The following is a 20,489-nucleotide window of genomic DNA, read 5'->3' as shown; positions in this document are numbered from 1 at the left end:
TCATTTATATAGATAACCTTTAATTTCCATTCCTGAGAGCCTATTAAAAACTAATATCACTAATAAATTTGAGTCAGTGGATAAACACTTGCACACATTAATTATGAAATTAAATTGACATAAAATTCCTCTTCATTCCTATCAGGAAAGTTAATATTTGGGGAACACAAAAAATATTTTGATATTTTAGTAATGGTAAAATAAGAATAAAGTCAGAAAAAACTGGAAGATACCCTTCTTAAGTGTGCTTACATTTATATACTGCTGTTGCAAATTATTATGTAACATGTATTTTTATTTGCTATTTTTATTTTTTATCTTTATCTTCTAAACTTTAGAAGAATCTAAAGACTCATTTGCTCAGAACTTTAATTTTTTGATAACATGCCATTTAATACAAAGGAATATAGTTAAATTAAGTAAATTCTAGAATCTGGTAGAATGCTAGCCCAACATTAAAAATCTGTCCTGGACAATCCATATATGGAAAAAAGAACTGACCACTTATGTAACATATCAGCATTAATATAATTTAAATTACCTGTTCATCCTCAGGTGTAAAGTGATTTTTGCTATTAAAATGGCAACCTTTATTGATTCAAGTGTTTGAGACTGCCCCAGAGTATTTCTACTTTGATCACCAGATGTGGCCACCATTCAACCATCCAAGTTGAGGGGAACATTACTGATTAACAAGGAGGGAAGCAAGTCTGAATAAGACATCAAAAAACCCCAAACAAACAAAAAACACTGAAGCTTGGCAGTAACCCCCAGGAATCCTATAGCACTTGAGTTCAGCACAAATTATTGCCCTTTCCCAGACCGTGCCTGGCTATTTGGTCTTACAAATGACCCCGTTTAACAGAGATCAAGAGATCCTAACAACAATTTCAACAAAATCAGGGGAAAAAATTTTGATGCTTAGACTCAGAGATTGCTTAGTACCATAAGGCACCTGAGCAGTCACCTAATCCAAACTCCAAAATCAATGCAAGAATCCCTCCCTGACTAACCTCTATTTTCCCAGAGGAAATTCACAATCTTACTTGAAACTACAGTTAAAAGGAATAGCTTTAGAATGAATATGTAACAGCGCCTTAGGCATCAAGTTATCTTTATTCAAATATTCTTACATAGAAAATTAATTTCTTAGCATATTATACAGAACTTTTAAAAGACTTTCTACAACTATCAGTAAATAAATTCATAACAAAATCCATTATCTGAGCCTGCTCCCTAGTGTGTAGTAGTAGCACAGTGCTTTGAAAATGCATTTGAATATGACTTAAACAGCCATGTCCTCTATCCCACTTCTACCCTTTAAAATGACTACTAGAGGTGAAATTCTCAGGATAGAACAAACAAAAAACCTTTGTTGCAGATGCTGAAGGCCTATGTAGTTCGTAGAATCAATAGCATTTATTAAGTGCAGTGTAAATAGGTTTTAAATTCAGAGAAAATAACCCAGGGAAAGAGCATAAGCTTAGATGTTGGGGTATATGGGCCAACATTTAAGTCAAAAATAAGGGTAGGGGGAGAAGAGTCAGCCTATAGCAGAGTTCATCCTCTATGTCAGAGACCAGTTCAGTCCTTCAAAAAAAAAATGACTCTACATTAGCCTATTCCTGAGATTTCCCTTTCTACCTCATTAAGGAGGAAGAAGGTGAGGAAGGTGTTGATCCTTCAGTGATCTACGGACTCTTCTTGGTTGATGAGTTTTTTTCCAATGTTCCCGAGTCCATCTACCATGGTTCTCCACCACCTCATGCAGTAGGTCACAGATAATTGCTTGGCTCTTATCAAAGGGCTGAGTATCATCCAGGGAGGACACAAGGGATATTTCTGGTCTTAGAGACACAGTGGCTGAGGCTCCAACCTGTCCCACTTTCCCCTGCCTGTGGGAAAGCTCCCTTGTTCTCTGGTGTCCTTCCAGTTGGGCCAATTTCTGACAGAGTCTTGACAGAGTCTTGACAGAGGTTCTCTTTGGCTTAGCTTTCCTTTGCACATGCAGATCAGCTTGTAGGTCGTCGTGTATTTCAGTGCTCTTGACTTCATCCGGAGAATCCTTAGCAGGGATTGTGAGAATGTGTGTTCTGGGGCTCTGTTCTTTGATCCGTAGACCACTTTTCTGTGGCCAGGTCTGGCTCCTCTTCAAAGGAAAGGGTTTGGGCGTTCTACTTTGCACAACTCCCTGGGGCTCAATCATAGAGCAACTTGACTTCTTCACACACAGAGTAAAATATTCCAGGGCCTCAGAGTTCTTAACCCATGCACCACCCCCATCTATGCCACTCATTTCTAATGTTTTCAGATTGTGTTTTACTGGCTCAGATGTACAAAATGGACTTTCACAAGAAAGTTCCATGCTGGCGCTAGTGCCTAGGGTTCTGAGCTTCTCACGGTGATGATGAAAGCTATTGAGGGAAGCTGAATCCACACCATTAAGTGCGAATTGGGAAGTCTGCCCAGTCTGTTTGGAGGATCCCAAGTTCGGTCCTGAATGTTCTGAGCTTGGCAAACTGGCCAAGGATGACCCTGAAGGTTGTTCAACTGTTGCGATCTGTGAAGTCATTTCCTTTATGGTGACTTGTCTGTTCCTACTAGGAAACCTTCTGCTCTTCCAGGGTCTCATCCCCACTTTTCTACAGGTGCCAACAGCTGTTCCTTTACCTGCCTGTCCATGTACTCTGTTGTGTTTCAGCTTCCATAGCACCAGAAAGAGCCAAAGGAGTACAAACAATACTGTAAAATATTAAACAGAAAAAGTTCGGAAGTATTTATGGCTAAATATTTTTAGAAGTGATAATTAACATACTATAGTATTAGTAATGCTGGGCAGATAGGTGGCTAGGTGGATAGAGAGAGCTAGGCCTGAAGACAGGAAGTCCTGGGTTCAAATTTGATTTTAGATACTCCTGGGTAAGTCATAACCCCAATCATCTAACTTGCTGCTCTTCTGCTTTGGAACTGATACTCAGTATTGATATTAAGATGGGAGAAAAAGGCAGGCAGGCAGGCAAGAAAGAAGGGAAGGGAAGGGAAGTTAAAGGATTGACCTTAGGCAGGAGTTCTTGACCATTTTTCAGGTCATAGACTTCTCTGGCAGTATGTGGTGAAGCCCAAGGATCCCTTTTCAGAGGAATATTTAAAAATGCATAAAATACTTACAATAAAGTAACTTTATAAGAAGTCAACATATAATGAAATACACTTATCAAAATACATCTTTTTAAAGTTCATGGACTCCAGATTCTAGCACTAACATTTTTATATTTACAATAAGAAAAGCTAGGTTGGAATATTCTCAAAGCAGTACAAATCTTGAGCTGCAGATAAATAGCACATAAGAAAATAAATTAAATAATAGATAAATGTTTATGTATTATATAAAAACAGATAATAAAACAGCACATTAGAAAAAATATAAAATAGATATTAATCAGGAATTATTTGCAGATCTCTTCGAGCAATCTTAGTTTTCAACCTCTCTGGTAACACTGGTATTTGGAATCAGCAATTATGTTTAGGAAAAATATACAGAGTTCTATGAAACATAATTCAGTAATTCATAAAAGATATATAGGAAGAGGGGCAGTAATGCTCACAGCCTTATATATACATAAATGTGAAAAGTAAAAGATAATAGATAAGGTAAATTAGATATTTCAAGTAATAAAGGAAATAATCTCATTCAATTTAATAAGAATGGAATGTAATCAATGCCTGGACCATGTCAACACTTTATTCAAAAGGAATAATTTATATAAAAGGAAGTAGTTGAATAGTCCATTTTTTAAAATGCACAAACTCGGGATAAAAAGGATAATGAAGACCATTTGGATGAGGATCAATGGTGGGGATACAATCAATATGAATGCAGACTGGCAAATGGTTGAATGTAGACTACAGACTATCTGGCCTTAAGGAAATGAAGTCTTCACCTAGAAGCTGGATTGACTACCTGTCATGGATTTATGGAGGAGATTTCTGATCAAAGTGTAAACTAGATGATCTGAAGTCCTTTCCAACTCTGAGATATTATGATTCTACATTATGTAGTAATATTTTTTAGCTCAAGCTCATTTCTAAATGGTCTTGCTGATCTATGCTAGATCTTTTTTCAGTACTTTAAAACCAAATTCAATTGTAGCAGATTAAGTCAGTTCTAAACCATGGAGGAAGTTTAAGGAAGACTTAACTAGTGTAACTGTAACTTACCTACACAGACTAAAGTTACTAGGACCATTGTTTTATCCAGTACATTTCCCAGAGATGCTGGCAAGACAGTAGGTAGACAGCCAAAGTCCGAGATGTTCCACACAGGAAGTCCCTTTAGGGTTATTGGACTGTGACAAGTGACAGATGAAGCATCTTCCAACCGGGAAGTATTGAGAAGCTCTGTAAAAAATAGCAAGTTTACTATAATCATACAAGGGCAAATTTACAATAATGACATAAATCAAAATTAAAGCCTATATCTAGTCTGCTACTCGTTAAAATTTCACCCTAGAGTCTCAGGAAAAGGAAAATTATAGCTTGTACTTTCACTTATTAAATGCATCCATTCAAGAATGTACTAGGCATGTAAATAAAAGGATATAGTCTAACTATTACTCAACTCTTTTCCAGAGTTCAATAACTGTAGAAATATATAATGGGGAGGAGAGAGATGTGCACTTGGTATAAGAATAGAGTCTTTCTAAACCTAAATTTCTCAAGCACCAATTTATATACAATGAAATATGTATAAAACCCCAATTTGTTCATAAAGAACAGGACTTCCTTTTATATGGTCTTTCAATACAAGAATATTTTAAAAGATCTTTACTATTTCTTATTCCAAAGATCCTTTATCACTATTATTCCAAATTAATTTCTAAATATCCAATGAGCTTATGAAATTTCCAAGTTAAAAATTTATCACTATAACACAAGTTATAAAAATAATTATACATTTTGACCCAATAAGCTTTGTACTTGAAAATATGCACCAAGATTACTAAAAAAAAATCATTATTTCAAAGACCCAAGATTTTCAATGGGCACTCTCTCTACTAAACAAGGTCGTATGATCTTTCTACAATGTAGAATATCTGAGGAAAATTTTTAATTAAAATACATTTTTATTGATATATTTTACTCCTATGTCACTTATCTTTGCCAAAGTATCCCTCCCTCTTCTCTTCCCTTTCCAGAGAGTGATCTTCCTCATCAAATAATAAAAAAGAGGGGGAAAAGTTCAAAAAAATTAGCTTAATGAAAAAGTCCAACATAACAGTTTTCATTCAAAGTCTCTGACCTTGGTAATGTACCTTCTTATCTCTCTTCCAGGGGCCAAGCTTAAACATTATCATTTCACAATTTTCAGGTTTGTTTTGCTATTTTTCTTTCATTTACATTGCTGTCATGTGCATATACTTTCCCCTTGGCTCTACTAATTGTAGTCTGCATCAGTTCAATAGCAATACTTCTTTGCATTAATAACACATAATTTCTAATAGCAAAGTAATATTTCATTGAATTCATATTTAGGCATTTCCCTGTGGATGAGTATCTACTTTGTTTCCTTCTTTAAAACTACAAAAATTATCACTATCACAGTTTTGGTGTAAATAAAATAAATTTTGACATTTTTGCCTATTTGCTGCATGTGAGATGAGACCTAAGACTTATCTTAATATACATTTCTTTTATTATTAGTGATTTGAAGCAATCTTATATTGTTAATGGTCTGTAATGAGAAATGTTTGTTCATATTTGACCACATAGGCTTTAAAGAATGTCTTTTGTTTTAAATAATTTTTGTCTATATAGCTTGAAGAAACACAAAACTGTATTTCATGTAATAAAAATTGCCTAGTTTATCTTTTATAATTATCTCTATTCCTTGTTTTGTTTAAAAAAAAACACACCCACTACTCTCTAGCTGTAATTATAAAAGATACCTTATCTGGTTCTCCTTTAATTATTTTGTGCTATAATCTTTTAATATTCAGGTCCATTTTTTCCCACTTGTCTAGTTTTTTTACACCATACTAAATAGCTTAATTTTGGAGGTCTGCAGGTGCTATTTCCCCCTTCAAATACAACCTCTTTTTATTATTCCCCTCAACATTCAGGATCTTTTGTGCCACCAAATTAATTTTGTTTCATTTCACTCTAAAAGTATCCTCTTGATAGTTTGATTTGTATAGTGTCAAATCTGTAAAATGGGTAGTAATACTTCTTGGATTATATTAATATAGCCAGCCATGAGTAATGAATTAGGTTGATTTTTATTTCTTTAATGAGTGTTTTATAACTGTAAACTATAAAGCATTTGGTTTTATATAAAGTAAGTTGATTTCTAAATTCTTTATGCATTTTGAAGTTATTTAGAATTAGATTTTGCTTTCCATTATTCCATCCTGGATTTTGTCATTTCCAAAAACAACTGATGTTGGTTTTTGTGAGTTTGTTTAATATAACATGCTACTTTGCTGAGGCTCTTAATTTTCTCAATTAGTTTCTAAACTGATTCTTTAAGATTTCCTATGCATATTATGTCATTAACAAATGGGGATAAATTTTGTTTCTTCTTTGCATATGATCGTATATCTTAATTTCTTCCTCTTACTGTATTGCTAGTATTAGCATTTCTAGAATTACATAAAATAACATGAAATAACTAAATAACTAAATAACTACATCAAATCTTTGCTTTGCTACTATACTTATTAGAAAAGATCCTTGATAGTGCCCAAAAATGTATTTTCTAGTGGTCATCAGAATAAAACTATTCCCAAGGCTTAGAGTAGATCTCCAATGGCAGACAGCATCTGTCCTGGGCTCATACTAGAAATCTCTCTAGCTTGATATAACCTATTAGAATATGTGTTCCACCAGCATGACTTTCAAGAACCCAAGCATCACATACACACCACTACAATGGATACTGATATAAAACTTTAATGGAGATGAAAAAAAAAAAGAATTCTTTACAAAAACATTTGATGGCTGTATTATGTGTAAAAATATGAAAATGACAAAGTGCCCTATGGTCATTGTTAAACATATATCAATGTAACTGAATATTATAGTGCAACCAAAAATTATAAACATGAGGAACATAAAGAATAGACTAACAAGAAATGTTAACCAAAAAAGACAAAAATAAAATATCACTTTGACTATAAAAGGAAAAGTATGCAAGTATATAGGGCAGCTAAGTGGTAGAGTGGATAGAGTGCCAGGTCTGGAGTCAGGAAGACTCATCTGCCTGAGTTCAAATCTGGCCTCAAACACTAATTAGATTTGTGACTCTAGGCAAATCATTTAACTGTTTGTCTGAGCATAAAATGAACTGAAGAAGAAAACCACAAACCACTTTAGTATCTTTGTCAAGAAAAACTCAAATCGAGTCACAAAGTCAGACATGACTGAGATGACCACACAACAACAACAAAAAACAAGAATATGAATGGTAAATGGACAGAAAGGGGGGAAAAGTCATAATAGTTATTTTATGTTAATTTTTAAAGTTTGAAATATATGTAATACAAATAATCCAATGTTTAAAGTTCATAATTAGAGAGAATTATTAAAATGATTAAAGTTCAAAATAATTATTTAAAAAGAAAACATTTTTTACTTTGAGCTTCTGAAGGAAAAGGCTGTATGTATAGCAGAAAGGCTAAAGAAGCAACTTTGGCTTAGGTTTTATATTAAAATAAAAAAGGAAATTTTGAAGGTGATATGGAAGGCTTTGGACTTGCAAAGAAGAGTATAGATAAAATTTTGGGGAAAAAACTTATCAAAAAAAATTTTTAATGCAGAACAGTCAGCTAAATTAAAGAGAAATTTGCTCTGAAGAAAAAAGTTTGAAAAGAAAGAACTTGAAGAAAAAAGGGCTAGAGGAGGAAATATAGTTAATATGTAAAATAAATAAGAAAGTATTGGCAACACAGAATAAGAACTTGGAGAAGTTAACTGTGTCTATTAAGTTGTTAAGGGGAAATAAGAAAAATACAAAAATTTTTAAATGTTTAAGAAGGGGGCAGATAGATAGCACAGTAGAGAAGAGTACCAGACCTGGAGTAGAGAGTCAGTTTAAATCTAGGCATAGGCACTTCCCTATGTATGACCCTGGGCAAATCATTTAACTCCAAATGCCCAACATTTCTGCTCTTTTGTCTTAGAATCGATAATAATACAGAAGATAAAGTTTTAAAAAACAAGATAAAATGTGTAGGAGGTAAGTTATAGAAATTTACAAGCATCTTGAAAGACAAGGTTTAGAATCTCAACCAGTTTGGAAAACTGCCATGATTTCAGTTACCTACATAAGGTATGCAACATTTATATTTCGGTATATATCACAGTAAGTGAATGTGATCTGTGTTTGAAATAAAGTCTAGTCTCTTTCATTGAATAAGAGGTAAAGGATAGTGAGAACTCCCTTTCTAGACTCCAAGTAATCAGGGAAAATTAAATGGTTTTTAAAAAAAAAAGGCTAAGGGGAAAAAAGCTTTAATGAAGGGGAGGAAAAGAAGAATCTCAAGAGGCAGAGGGGCAATCTGACATTGAATGTTGGAGAGTCAAAAATGGGGCCACACATTTGGATCTAAAAGACAAAGCTGAGGTTCTTTCTGAAGAAGTCAAATACTATGAGGAAGGTATTGTTTAGCTTCTAAGGAATAATAAAATGAGTCTATAAGTGCAGAAGACAAAAAAAATAATGGTAGTTGGTGACTCCTTATAGAGGAAGACCAAGGCAAATATTTGTGGCCTGAGCAGCAACAACAGAGAAGTCAGCTATCTTTCCAGGTAATTCATTCAAGGCATAACCAAGAACCTCCAAAGCCTTGACTAACCACACTTGGCAATTTATAAGGGTAGATAGTATCAGGGGAGGGAGAGAAGGGAAAGAGAGAAGGGAGAGAGAGAGACAGAGACAGAGACAGAGAGACAGAGACAGAGAGACAGAGACAGAGAGACAGAGAGAGAGAGAGAGAGAGAGAGAGAGAGAGAGAAGAAAAATGACTTTAAAATGGTATCTAAGAATGGGATTTGGATTTCTGGGCCTTGGTTTATAATATAGGAATGATAATCTAGTCAGGAATGAAGTATACTTAATTGGGCTGGTAAAAATATGAAGGATTAAAACTGAATTAAAAGTTATTTAAATTTGAATAGATGAGATGCATATGAATAACCCTCACACAATAGCATAGAGTAGAAAGAATGTCTCTTGAAATACTCAGAAGTTCAAAGATAATGAAATCCAAAAGAGGCAGTAAGAAAATCCATGGCCTCACATGGGCTTCCATTTCCTCAACTGTAAAATTAGGGATTGAACTTAGATAAATGAGGTAGCTTTTAGCTCTCAAATCATAAACCTAAATGTCAGCATAAACTTGCAAAGTTTGGGTAACAATAAAGATTATCTGAAGGCCTTCAAAAGACAACTAAAACACATTATTTTAGTAATATTAACAAACAAGGATAGTTTAGAGTAGGAAAATGATATGGTTCTGTACTTGAGGAAATCATTTTGGTAGATCACTGTATGAATGGATAGGAGTGGGGAGAGACTTGTGGAGAAATCAATTGTCACTGCAAGTAAGTCCAAGTAAGAAGCAATTAGGACCTGAACTAAGGAGCTGGCTGGGGGAGTTATGAAAAGATGATAAATGAGGAGAAAATTTAAGGTTTGGTAACTGCTAAGATGTGGGTTGAGGGAAAGTATCAAGGAAAACACTGAGGTTACAAATTTTAAGAGACTAGAAGAATGGTTGTTACCTCAAAAAAATAAATAAGTGTGGCTAATTGGTAAGTTGAGAAATATAATGAATTTTGGTTCATACATATTCCATTTGTCATGCCTATTGAACATTTCAAACTGTTTTTCTTAGGGATATGGGACCGGAGCACAGAAATGACAGGGTATGAAGTTACAATTATATTAGCTAGCATTTATTGACTGCTTTGTTTTGCAAAGTACTTGGCATATTTTATCTTATTTATCTTCACAACTTCACAACCTCTAAAGTCGGTACTCTTCTTATCCCAAATGTACAGATGAGGAAACTGAGGGCAGAGGGGTTAAGTGACTTGCCACTGAGGCTGTACACAAACTCTGGTCTTTCTGATTCCATATCCAGCATTCTATCCTCTGTGAACTTTAGTTGCATAAAAAACATCTGGGAGTCATCTGCATGGAAATAATCATTAAAGCCATGAGAGTTGATATTATAACAGAAAGAGAAGAGGGTCTAGAACAGGGTTTTGGATACACCCACAGTTAGGAGTCATGACAAAGATGATAAGCCATTGAAGAAGACTGAAAAGCAATAAAGCCAGAGGCAAACCAGAAGGAAGAATTGTCAAGTCATTGCGCATGAGAGAAACAGAAAGAAAGGCTATTCCATAATATCAAACGGTAAATGGAGAGATCAAGAAAGAGGAATTTCATGGATTTTTTTCAAATTTCAAAGGAGTTTCATGCTCATCCCCTCACCTCCTCAAAAAAAAAAAATCCTTGAACATATTATTAAGGAAATGGTTAGTGAACCTCTAGAAAAGAAAGTGGTAATCTTCAACAATCACAGGTCCTACAAATCTTGTCCCTAAAGAAGAGACAAGAAACCTTAAATTCCTTTCCTTCTTTGCAGATCAAAGGAAAGAGGGGAGGTGTGGAGAAGGATGTAGAACATGAATATACTGTCATATTTAATCAACATTTTGGTTAGTTTTTGCTTAGCTATTTTTCCCCCTTCATAAGAAATGGTTTGTGAAGTAGCAGAGAAGTGAAGGTTATATTCAGAAATAAAAATGCTTAAAAAATATTAAAAACTTAAAACAAAAAAGGAAGGTAACCCTGAACAGAGAATATTTATATAAAGAACATCTTTAATCAAATGGTTGTTTTTTAAGATAAAAATGGCTATACACATAAAGTTATTCGGTGGTAAATCTGAAAATAATGTAAAAAAGGGCACAAATAAAATTCTATTTACAAAAAGTCATGCTAATCTTTTTAATAAGGCTAATAAAATGATATGTTAGGAACAGAGATATAGTTAGCAAGCAACTTTATTCAAGTGTTGATAAGGTATCTGATGCTATTCTTTTGGGAAAGCTGGACAGAGGAGAGCAAGATGATAGTATAATTAGAGGGATTTATAACTGGTTCCAGATTCAAAGAATGATTCCAAGTCATCTGTCCACTGGAATCTACTGAAGTGCTGTAGGAATCTATAGCCTTTGTGAATGACTTAAATAAAGACTCAAAATTTGTAGAAAACACAAAGTTGGGTCAGTTAATACACTGGATGACAGTCTAATCTAAAATCTAGATCTAAATGACCATGGTTAAAATATCATGCTGAATTTGTCAAGATGAAAAGTAATGGGGAAAGTTGAAAAAATCTCATATTTGGGTTTAAAAAATCTGACTTAAGAACAAGATGGGGAGATTCAATTAGGTAGCAACTTATCTGAGAATTTAAAGTTTCAGTGGAAAGCTTAGTGGATTCAATTGTATAAAATGACTGCCAAAAAAAAAAAGGAAAAAAGCTAATGTGATGTTGGGCTGCATTATGCTTGTAGGAAAAAAGGAAGTGATGAATCTACTGAACACTATCTTTGTCAGAACACAACTAGAAAGTTATGCTATCATGTTTTAGGAAGGGCATTAATAAGGTGAATAGTATCTGGAGGAGAGCAACCAGAATGTTGAAGGTCCTCAAGTACATAACAAAGGAAGATTTGTTGAATGAATAGATTTTTATCCTGGAGAAGATGAGGTAGGGAGGGCATAATAGCTAAGTCTTTGTATTTGAAAGACTATCAGGCAAGATTGGTTTTTTTGTGATGGATAGCAAAGGACTAAAATTGCAAAGAAGCAAATCTGAATTTCAACTCAGGAAATTTTTCTAAGAATTAGGACTATTCAAAAGTGGAATGGACTGCCTGAGAAAGGATCCCTCAATGGAGATCTTCAAGCAGAGACTAGATTTATCTTTTGTTAACTTGCTTTGGTATGGATTCTTTTTGGAAAATCAGTTGTACTATATGGCCAATGAAGTACCTTCTAATTTTGAAATTTGTGATTGTGAAATTTAAAATAAGCTGCTGTTTTGATTTTTTTAACCTCTTACCTTCTGTCTTAGAATCAATATATTTATTAGATTAGATTATTATATTAGAATCGGTTCCAATGCAGAAGAGTGGCAAGTGCTAAGCAACCGGGGTTATATGACTTGCCCAGGGTCACGTAGCTAGGGAGTATCAGAGGCCATATTTGAACCCAGGTCCTCCCAACTCCAGGCTTAGCACTCTATCCACTGAGTCACCTCTTGTTCTTTTGATTTAAAAATACAAATCAAAATTGAAAGTGACATTAGAAATCATCTGGTACCTCCTTTTAGAGATGAAGAAATTGATGCACAGAAACACTAAGATGGGTGCAAAGTGCTATAATCACTGTCAATAACTGTTACTCACAAAAAGATTACTCAGAATTTTTTCTTCCAGCTAATTTTTTACTTTAGAAGATGCATTTTAATTGACATCTCTGATTTTCAATTCTCAATCTGATTCTCAATTCTTAATCTGAATGAAACTAGTTATTTGGATGGCTAAAAAGAAATTGACTGCAACATAGTACACACAAAGGATAATCTCTCTAAGGCCAGGCCTTTCCATTCACTTTGGTGATTGGTAATTTCACTTTTGGTCATTTGTATTTTTCTATCAAAGTAGTATTTGATTGGCTACCTAGTTTTCCTGGACAAGGCTGGAACCCTATCTATTCCTTTAAGTATTAATAATACTGTAATATACTTGGCTATCAGTCAAGTTCCTTTTACAAGTCTGATATTTTAGCCTTCATCAAAACATAGTGAAAAAGTAGCAATGCTAACATTTTACATATTAAGAGATCACTGAAAAAGAACACATTTTATTTCTTCCCCATCACAAAATACACATTTAAATATATTAACTTGAATCATGGCTCCAAATCACATGTAACACAGAATTTTTTTCTAAATCAATATTTTTAACTTCAATATAAAATTTGAACCTTCAAGTGCCTATTATGTGGAAGGTATACTGTCTCATCTTAAAGGTTCAGGTAATTCAAATCCTAAGAAATGTATAAGACAATCTAAATGTATAAGAAGTTTTAAAAGAAAAAAGGCTGTAAGAAAATTCAGTTTTATATGAAAAAAACTAAGGGATGTTTCACCTCCAAGTGCATTTTCAATGATTTGATTAATGCACATCACTTCTGGAACACTTTTATTATTTAAAAGGAGATTTATCTTAAGTGGAATTGTCACTAGCCATATTATAGATCCCTTTCAAAGTTACCTTGAAGAAAGGCTCCAAAATCTTGAAGTTCACATGAACAATTCCATGGGTTATGACCCAGTTTCATAGTTGGGGATCTGAGGTCACTGAAGATATCTCTTTTCAAGACAGAGAGATTGTTCCCAGAGAGATCTAAAATCTTCAACTTTGATAAATTCCTTAGACTTTCCATTGCAATCATGTGAATTCTGTTATTTGCCAAATTAAGAATGGTTAGATTGGAAAAACTAGAGAACATATATGGCCCTACCTCCTTGATGTTGTTTACTGATAATGTTAAATTTTTTAAGTGCCCCGGATTAGAAAACCAGGAAGCCAATACAGTTGTCAAATTATTGTGATGTAAATTGAGTTTGTTGAGATTTTGAAAAGCAGAAAACGCTCCAGGTTCAATCCTCATTATCCTGCTGTTGGCTATGGTTAGACTAGTGACAGAGCTTAACCTGGGATCTTTGAACACAGTTGAATTGATCACTGTGACCTTCCTTAAAACCAAAAGAATAGAAGTCACTTTTTCTGGATAATCTGTAAAGCAAAAACAAAGTAATAATACTTAAGAATATTAAAGCATTAATGTGGATTTTCTGGGGTTAAGCGGGTAAATAAGGACTTAAAACAACCATTAAATCCTTAGTGAAAATTTTCATGTAAGCACAATATAAAAAAAAAAACAGATCTTTCTATGAAGGTTCTATAGTGCCTTAGGGATATTCTGAATGACTTTTTTTTAATGATTTTTTTTTAATTTGGTCAATTTCAAACACTATTCCTTGGTTACAAAAATCATACTCCATCATAGCAACTCTTGAAGACTATCAATTAAGGCACAGAAGAATTATGTTCTTTATTGATGGACTTTACACTAGCAAATTTATAAATCATAGTATATTGGAAATCACCAATATAATTAGCAGAGAGAGAGAGAGCCAGAGACAGAGACAGAGAGACAGAGAGATAGAGACAGAGACAGGAAAATATGTTGATGTATAGATATATCTATTTTAAATATGGGCCACTGGTATATGGAATGCTGGGCCTGGAGCCAGTAAGACACATCTGAATGACTCTTAAATAATATTCTTTGAAATGTAAAGGCATAGGCAACTAGGCTGCATGTATATTATGTGTATGTATGTGAGTGTATGTCCCCCATAACATCAACAGAAAGTTTTGTTTCTGTTGGGTGATGGTTTTAATTTCAGATGGCTTGATGATCTCTGACTTGAAAGTCAAATAAAGGAGAGTAAATCACAGAAAACCAATGTTTCTAATATTTCTACCTCCAGTTGATTTAGGTTTTTCTATATACTTTTGCTACTGAAATTAAACTACGAATGATAAAGAAAATCATCTGAGTAAAATCTTCCTTAAAATGTAAACATTAACACTGGGGAAAAAAGCCTAGAGACAAAATCACTGTGATATAGTGAGAGAAAAAACACTAGTTAGAATTAGAATACCTGGCTTCAAGTTTTGGTTGTAACAAATTACAACTCTGGGATTATAGGGAAATCATTTCACATCTGGGGGTTTCTTTTCTCCTTTCTAAAATGTGATTGTTCTAGATCCTTCCCAAATGCAACAAAATGTTACTTTATGATTACAATCTTTTAAGTATTTTCTCCCCAAGAGTTAGCTAAACTCTACTATTTCCCAAGGAGAGAATCACAGAAAAAAAGAATTTTGAGAGTTGAAAGAGATCCCAGAAACCATCTTAGTCCAACTCATAAAGGACATTATTCCTTGCCATAATCTAACTGACAAATAGCCATTCGCCATTACTCAAAAATCCTCCAAGGAGATTGAGACCATTACCTTTAGATATAACTTCACTTTTGGGCTGCTTTAGTTGTTCCATGGTGTCTTCCTGACATCAAACCTAAATGTGCCTCTTTTGCAATTTCTATTACTACTGGTTTTCTCCTTTGGATCTAAACAAGTTTAAGTCTATCCCTCAGAATTCATTACACATAAGAAACTACAACCACTATATAATGCTATTTTAAAGATTTTCATAGGCTAGGGAATTAAGGAGGGGTAGCATTTGGAAAACTTGAACAATAAATATTAAAATGGATTTTTATGAAAAAAGTTAAGACCAAGCAATCACAATTAAATTGGGGAAAGGGGAGTGGATATTCAAGCTTACCACTAGGAATTGAAGAACAAAAATACTCTGTTTCTTGCACACATTCGAACCAAGCAAGCTTCATTAGTCCACCGATTAAGAGAAGTTCATATATTACTAGCAAAATAAAACCCCCCCGACACAAATACTATAAAAACAAATGACAAACTGATACTTTGATGACAAATTGTTCTCATAAAAAGTCCTTCCAAGATCAATGCCCAGGTTCAATTAGAAGATAACTATTCAAACATGCCACGTACTGGCATTTGTAAACAATTATGAACAAAATATTCATTAATTCAGTTTGGAAGCTCTTGAGTTGATAGTCTAGTTAAAGTTTATGCTATGGTCATCTGGGCAGCATTTTTGTCATTGATGCTTTTCACCTATATCAAAAGCTCTTTCAAATAAAATTCAACAATCAGAATGTTACTCACCCTTCAAGACAGTGTGAATTTGTTTCCCCATTTTTAAAAAGGAAGCAGAGCTTTGGCAACACTGGAAAAATGAAATTCTGTGTGAAAATGTTGCCTATTATGAGAGATGACAACAGAAGGGATTATTTCTAGCCAAAGAACAAGTCAGAACCTGTTAAATGGGCTTTTCTCAACCTGGATGCTCTTGTTGTAGTAACAGTGCAGTGGCCTAAAAATGCAGTCAACTATGTGATAGCTTATCATTTGTATAAACTAATGTGGTTCCCTAGTGAAGTGTCATAGGGGCAAAAATATTTGGATGGATTGGCCAATTCAACTTATTAATCAAAACTATATCCAAAACGTTTAATTTCTCTCAAAGGAGAGGCTGGATATGGTCCTAAAGTAAGACAGTTTTTAGTCCAACAGGTCAAAATCACAGAATATTGACCCTAAGATTATATAGTCCAGCTCCCTCTCCCTACACAAATTAAGTGAGGCAAGTTACCTGAGGTCATCCGTTAGCTTAATAATGGCAGGGCCAAGACTAAAAACATCTATTTCCTAACTCCCAACCCAAGGTTCTTTTAATTTTGCCACAAGTTTTCTTAGTACACTAACCTCAAGTCTTGCATGATGCAATAGAATCCTGGAGTGGAAATCTGAGGATCCAGACTTGAATCCTGATACTGACACTTGATATTTACTATATAACCTTAGTCATTTCTTAACTTCTCCAGATCGAATTCTTCATCTGTAGAATGAAGGGACTGGAGTATGTAATCTCTAAAGTTCCTTCCAATTTTACAATATCACCATTTTGAGAATCTAACATTTAGAATTACTATATAAGTACAATTTGATGTTAAATTTGAATCAGCACACAGACCCCCAAAACGATGTCCCTCTTATGGACATGGGGAGAAGAGATAAGCAACTTGATCAATCTAAGTTCAATTTTAATCATTTTCTTATTCTAAACAAATAATTCATGAATACACATCTGGACTTGACAAGTGAAACAGAATTTCAGCCTGTTAATTTTTTACACTATGTTCCTGTTATTCTCTTTTTGATCATACTAACATTTAAAAGACTATAAACTTATTTTGAAAGGGGGCATAGGAGAATCAAATTATCTAATCTGATACAACTTTGCCACTGTTTAGTGTCCAGCTCTGTGTGAGCCCATGGAATTTGTCCATGAGGTCTTCCTGGCAAAAATATTGGAGTGGTTTGCCATTTCCTTCTCCAGTACATCCCCCAGTTGACAGATCAGGATCTGAGGTAAATAGGAATTAAGTAAATTGCCTAGTCACATGGCTAATAAGTGTCTGAGGTCAGATTTGAACTCAAATTTTTCTTAACTCCAGGCCTTGGTGCTCTATCCACCATACCCATATCTAGCTGCTCCTCTACTTTTCTCCAATCTACCTACCAGTCAAAAGTGCTGATTCTTTTGGGAAATGGAAATCTCTTATTAAAAATATTCCATATTTACTTGGCCTAGGTAATAGGAATAAATGTTACTGATAACTTACTTCAAACTACCTGAAAATGAGATGCCAAAAGGACAAGTTTGACTTCTATAGCCAACTACTTCCTATTTACCTCTACTTTCACCCTTCTGCTGTGTTCCCAAAAGTAGAAGGGGAAATTTGTATATATGAAATAAATATATTATGTTGATAGGTTGAATTTAAAAGAAACTTTCTGCTCAAAACAAAATATATTTAATAGTGCAGTACTTATGAGAAATATCCATTCTCGTGAACTACAAAACCCATCTTTTATTAAATCCTACTCTGAATTATAAAATACAAATCATTTAACTCATACTTAGGAATAACTTTTGGAAGAGGTGGTTAGTTCCAGAAAGAATGCCTTTACAATGCCCATGCAGTGAAGAAAAAACTATTGTCAAGCAAGACACTATTTGAATTGTAATTGAAAGATATTTAGAACATATTTCTCAAGAATGACAACTCTAAATTGCAACTGTTCATCTTTTTTCCTCCCTACCAGTACCTAAGGTGACCAAGTCTTGCCAATCCCTCCACCAGCACTACCCTTCCCTCCAATTTCCCCAGTCCCATGACACAGGGAGCAGGGGCCTGTATTCTCCAAGTAGCTTCAGGAACTTGCCTTCCACCTTAACACCATCATCCTTATGGTCCCTCAGTACTTCCAACCTAGACTATTACAATAGCATCTTAAGTCATTTCCCTTCAAATCCATTTTATGTCATATTGTCAAATATCTTGAGGAACATCTAGATCTGTGTTAGCAAAGGTGTGGCATAGATGTTGGGACTGCTCCATTCCCCCTCTCCATTGTGCCCAAGGACATTTTTTGCATGCCTCATCCCTCTGTCCAGCCCCCCTAATGCAAGGACTTCCTACCTGTGCTGTCTGGGGTAATGTGGAGAAATGGGGATGGGGGAAATGGAGAGGGGTCACAGGCAGCTTGAATTTACAGTTTGAGCACACAATCTTGAAAATGTTTAGCAACGCAGATCTAGATCATGTGATTCTAATAGTCAAAACCCTTCAATGTGATCCCATTAACTAATAAATTAATTCTAAACTCCTAAGCCTAGTATCTAAGCTCCTTACAATCTGGGACCCACCTAATCTCCTATACTTCCTTTAATATACTCTACTACAGTCAAAGTGGACTTCATATTTTTCCAATATTTTGTCACATTCATACCTCCAATCATGCACATTAACTATGCCTCAAAAGCCTTTCCAATCATCTGTCTGGTTCAGTATAGCTGTTAAAATTCTCATCCTTCAAGGCCTAAAAAAAAGTCACATTATCTAGTGAACACTTAACTCCTCAGAACTAGTTTCTGATGCTAGAAAAGTTTTCAACTCAAAGCACTCTGTATGTTTCACATATTTATATTTGTATATTAAAGATAAATGTGACTGCCTTGTAGACTGAGTTGGAATGTCTTATCTTCCTTTGTAAGGTTACAAGCTTCTTGAGAGAATGTCTAATTTATCTTGGTATCTCCCTCAGTATCTAACTCAGTGCTTTTTCATAGAGCTCAAAAAATGTTTGCTTAATTATTGAATTTTAAATAAAGAACTTATATCATACAAACTCCTACAATGATCTCATAAAGTCTTATAAAATGTTGAGTAAAAAGGGATACAATGCTTCCTTTTAAAAGATGACACTGCTGTGTTTAACTATATAAACATGGGAGAGGTAGAGAAACCACTTTACAGTCTAGTTCTTTTGAAATAGAATGTGCAAAACTAATCTAACAAAAATAAACAAAATGGAAAAGTGAAATCAAATAGCTTTAAAGATGTACATTCCTACTATTTTCCTTTAATGCTATTACTATTTTATTGTTTTAAAATTTTGTAAAATCCCAAAGTACAAAATAAACAAAATAAATGTAAAGAATGTTTTTTTTTTTCCCATTCTAACTAAACTTAAATTCAGGGCTAATTTTTTTTTAACTTGCCCAAATGATGATAGTTTCAAGAAAGTACTTAACTAAGATTGTTTTAATTTGGGCTAGATGTATCTACCCTGAGTCAAAAAAAAAAACAACTTATAAGAGTAGACTCTCAAAACAGATTAAGTACCTATCAGTGCAATGTCTTTGACACATACAAAATAAAAGTACAAATGTGTCATGATAGACTCAAGAAAAATGAAACATTTTAAAATAATTCAACATTTGTAAGGCATTAGGAATTTTCACATAAAAGACCCACCTAATGTCCATTCATCTTAGGATGATATTAACTTTCCCCTGGGTCACAGAATTTTACATTTTTGAGCCAGAAAGACCCCTCACAAAGGAGCTACACAGTAATGTGCTGAAACAATATGAAATATCCAGGTAGGCAGACATGAGTAAAGCCAACCTTAAAAAAAAAATCATAATTGATTTGTCATACTTATTTTGAAAATGATTAAAAGAGGTAAAGATCTGATCACTATATCACAAAGAATATACTGGCCTTAATTGGGAATATATCACAATTTATAAATACCATATGTGCTACAACAATTTTGGAGAATAGAGCTATTATATAATTTTGTAACCTGAATATCAACTCATTGTTGCCTATACCACAAGAGATTTAAATCTCACATTTAAAAAATTAAAGATTTACTCTAATTCTCTAATAAATTAATCTCAAATTCATATATATTAAATATTAATTCAGCATGTTAAATAAATGCTAGCTGAAAGGTTTAAAAACTTGAAAATCAGGTCACAACCAAATACTATTAGAAGCTAAAAACTGAACTATAAACTATAGAACTAGGCCTGATGTTCTAAAAGGCCACCAATAATAAATGCTTTATTACAGACATGTAGGAGAAAAGGTTAATGAAAAATGTTTTCAAAAAGTATGCTATAAAATCTCTTCAATCTTCATTTACTGCAAATGAGTTTATGCTTTCTGATACTATAGGGAAAACTGTTATATATTTGTCTGATACATAGATGTCAAGCTGTTATATATTTAGACCATGACTATGAGATAAAAGGATAAGATATGATCACTGCTCCAAAATATGATTAGAGAATACAGTACATCTTTAAAGCA

General features: G+C 33.9%; 1 protein-coding gene across 1 annotated transcript; it reads right to left on the bottom strand.

The window, feature by feature from the left end:
* LOC103092346 (uncharacterized) lies at positions 1-20,423 on the bottom strand. Its single transcript, XM_007475334.3, has 5 exons — positions 15,925-20,423; positions 15,506-15,601; positions 13,357-13,881; positions 4,219-4,398; positions 1-2,742 (listed from the first exon to the last, which is right to left on the bottom strand). Exons 1-5 carry the CDS (start codon positions 15,953-15,955, stop codon positions 1,649-1,651), a joined length of 1,926 nt encoding a protein of 641 aa, XP_007475396.1. The 5' UTR covers positions 15,956-20,423; the 3' UTR covers positions 1-1,648.
* Between the last annotated feature and the right edge of the window lie 66 nt (positions 20,424-20,489).

Source organism: Monodelphis domestica, chromosome 1 (assembly GCF_027887165.1).
Source record: "Monodelphis domestica isolate mMonDom1 chromosome 1, mMonDom1.pri, whole genome shotgun sequence".
NCBI lineage: Eukaryota > Metazoa > Chordata > Mammalia > Didelphimorphia > Didelphidae > Monodelphis > Monodelphis domestica.
The sequence above is the reverse complement of the archived record's forward strand: the minus strand, read 5'-3'. Positions and strand labels throughout refer to the sequence as shown.

Bases quoted from the DNA above. Each gene is read 5' to 3' on its own strand.
- LOC103092346 (XM_007475334.3), bottom strand. From the start codon at position 15,955: ATGGGGAAACAAATTCACACTGTCTTGAAGG. The intron at 13,882-15,505 runs GTAAGCTTGAAT...TTTGCTTTACAG, and splicing joins TTGTTCTTCAATTCCTAGTG to ATTATCCAGAAAAAGTGACT. The intron at 4,399-13,356 runs GTAACTTTGAAA...TATTTTTTACAG, and splicing joins TTTTGGAGCCTTTCTTCAAG to AGCTTCTCAATACTTCCCGG.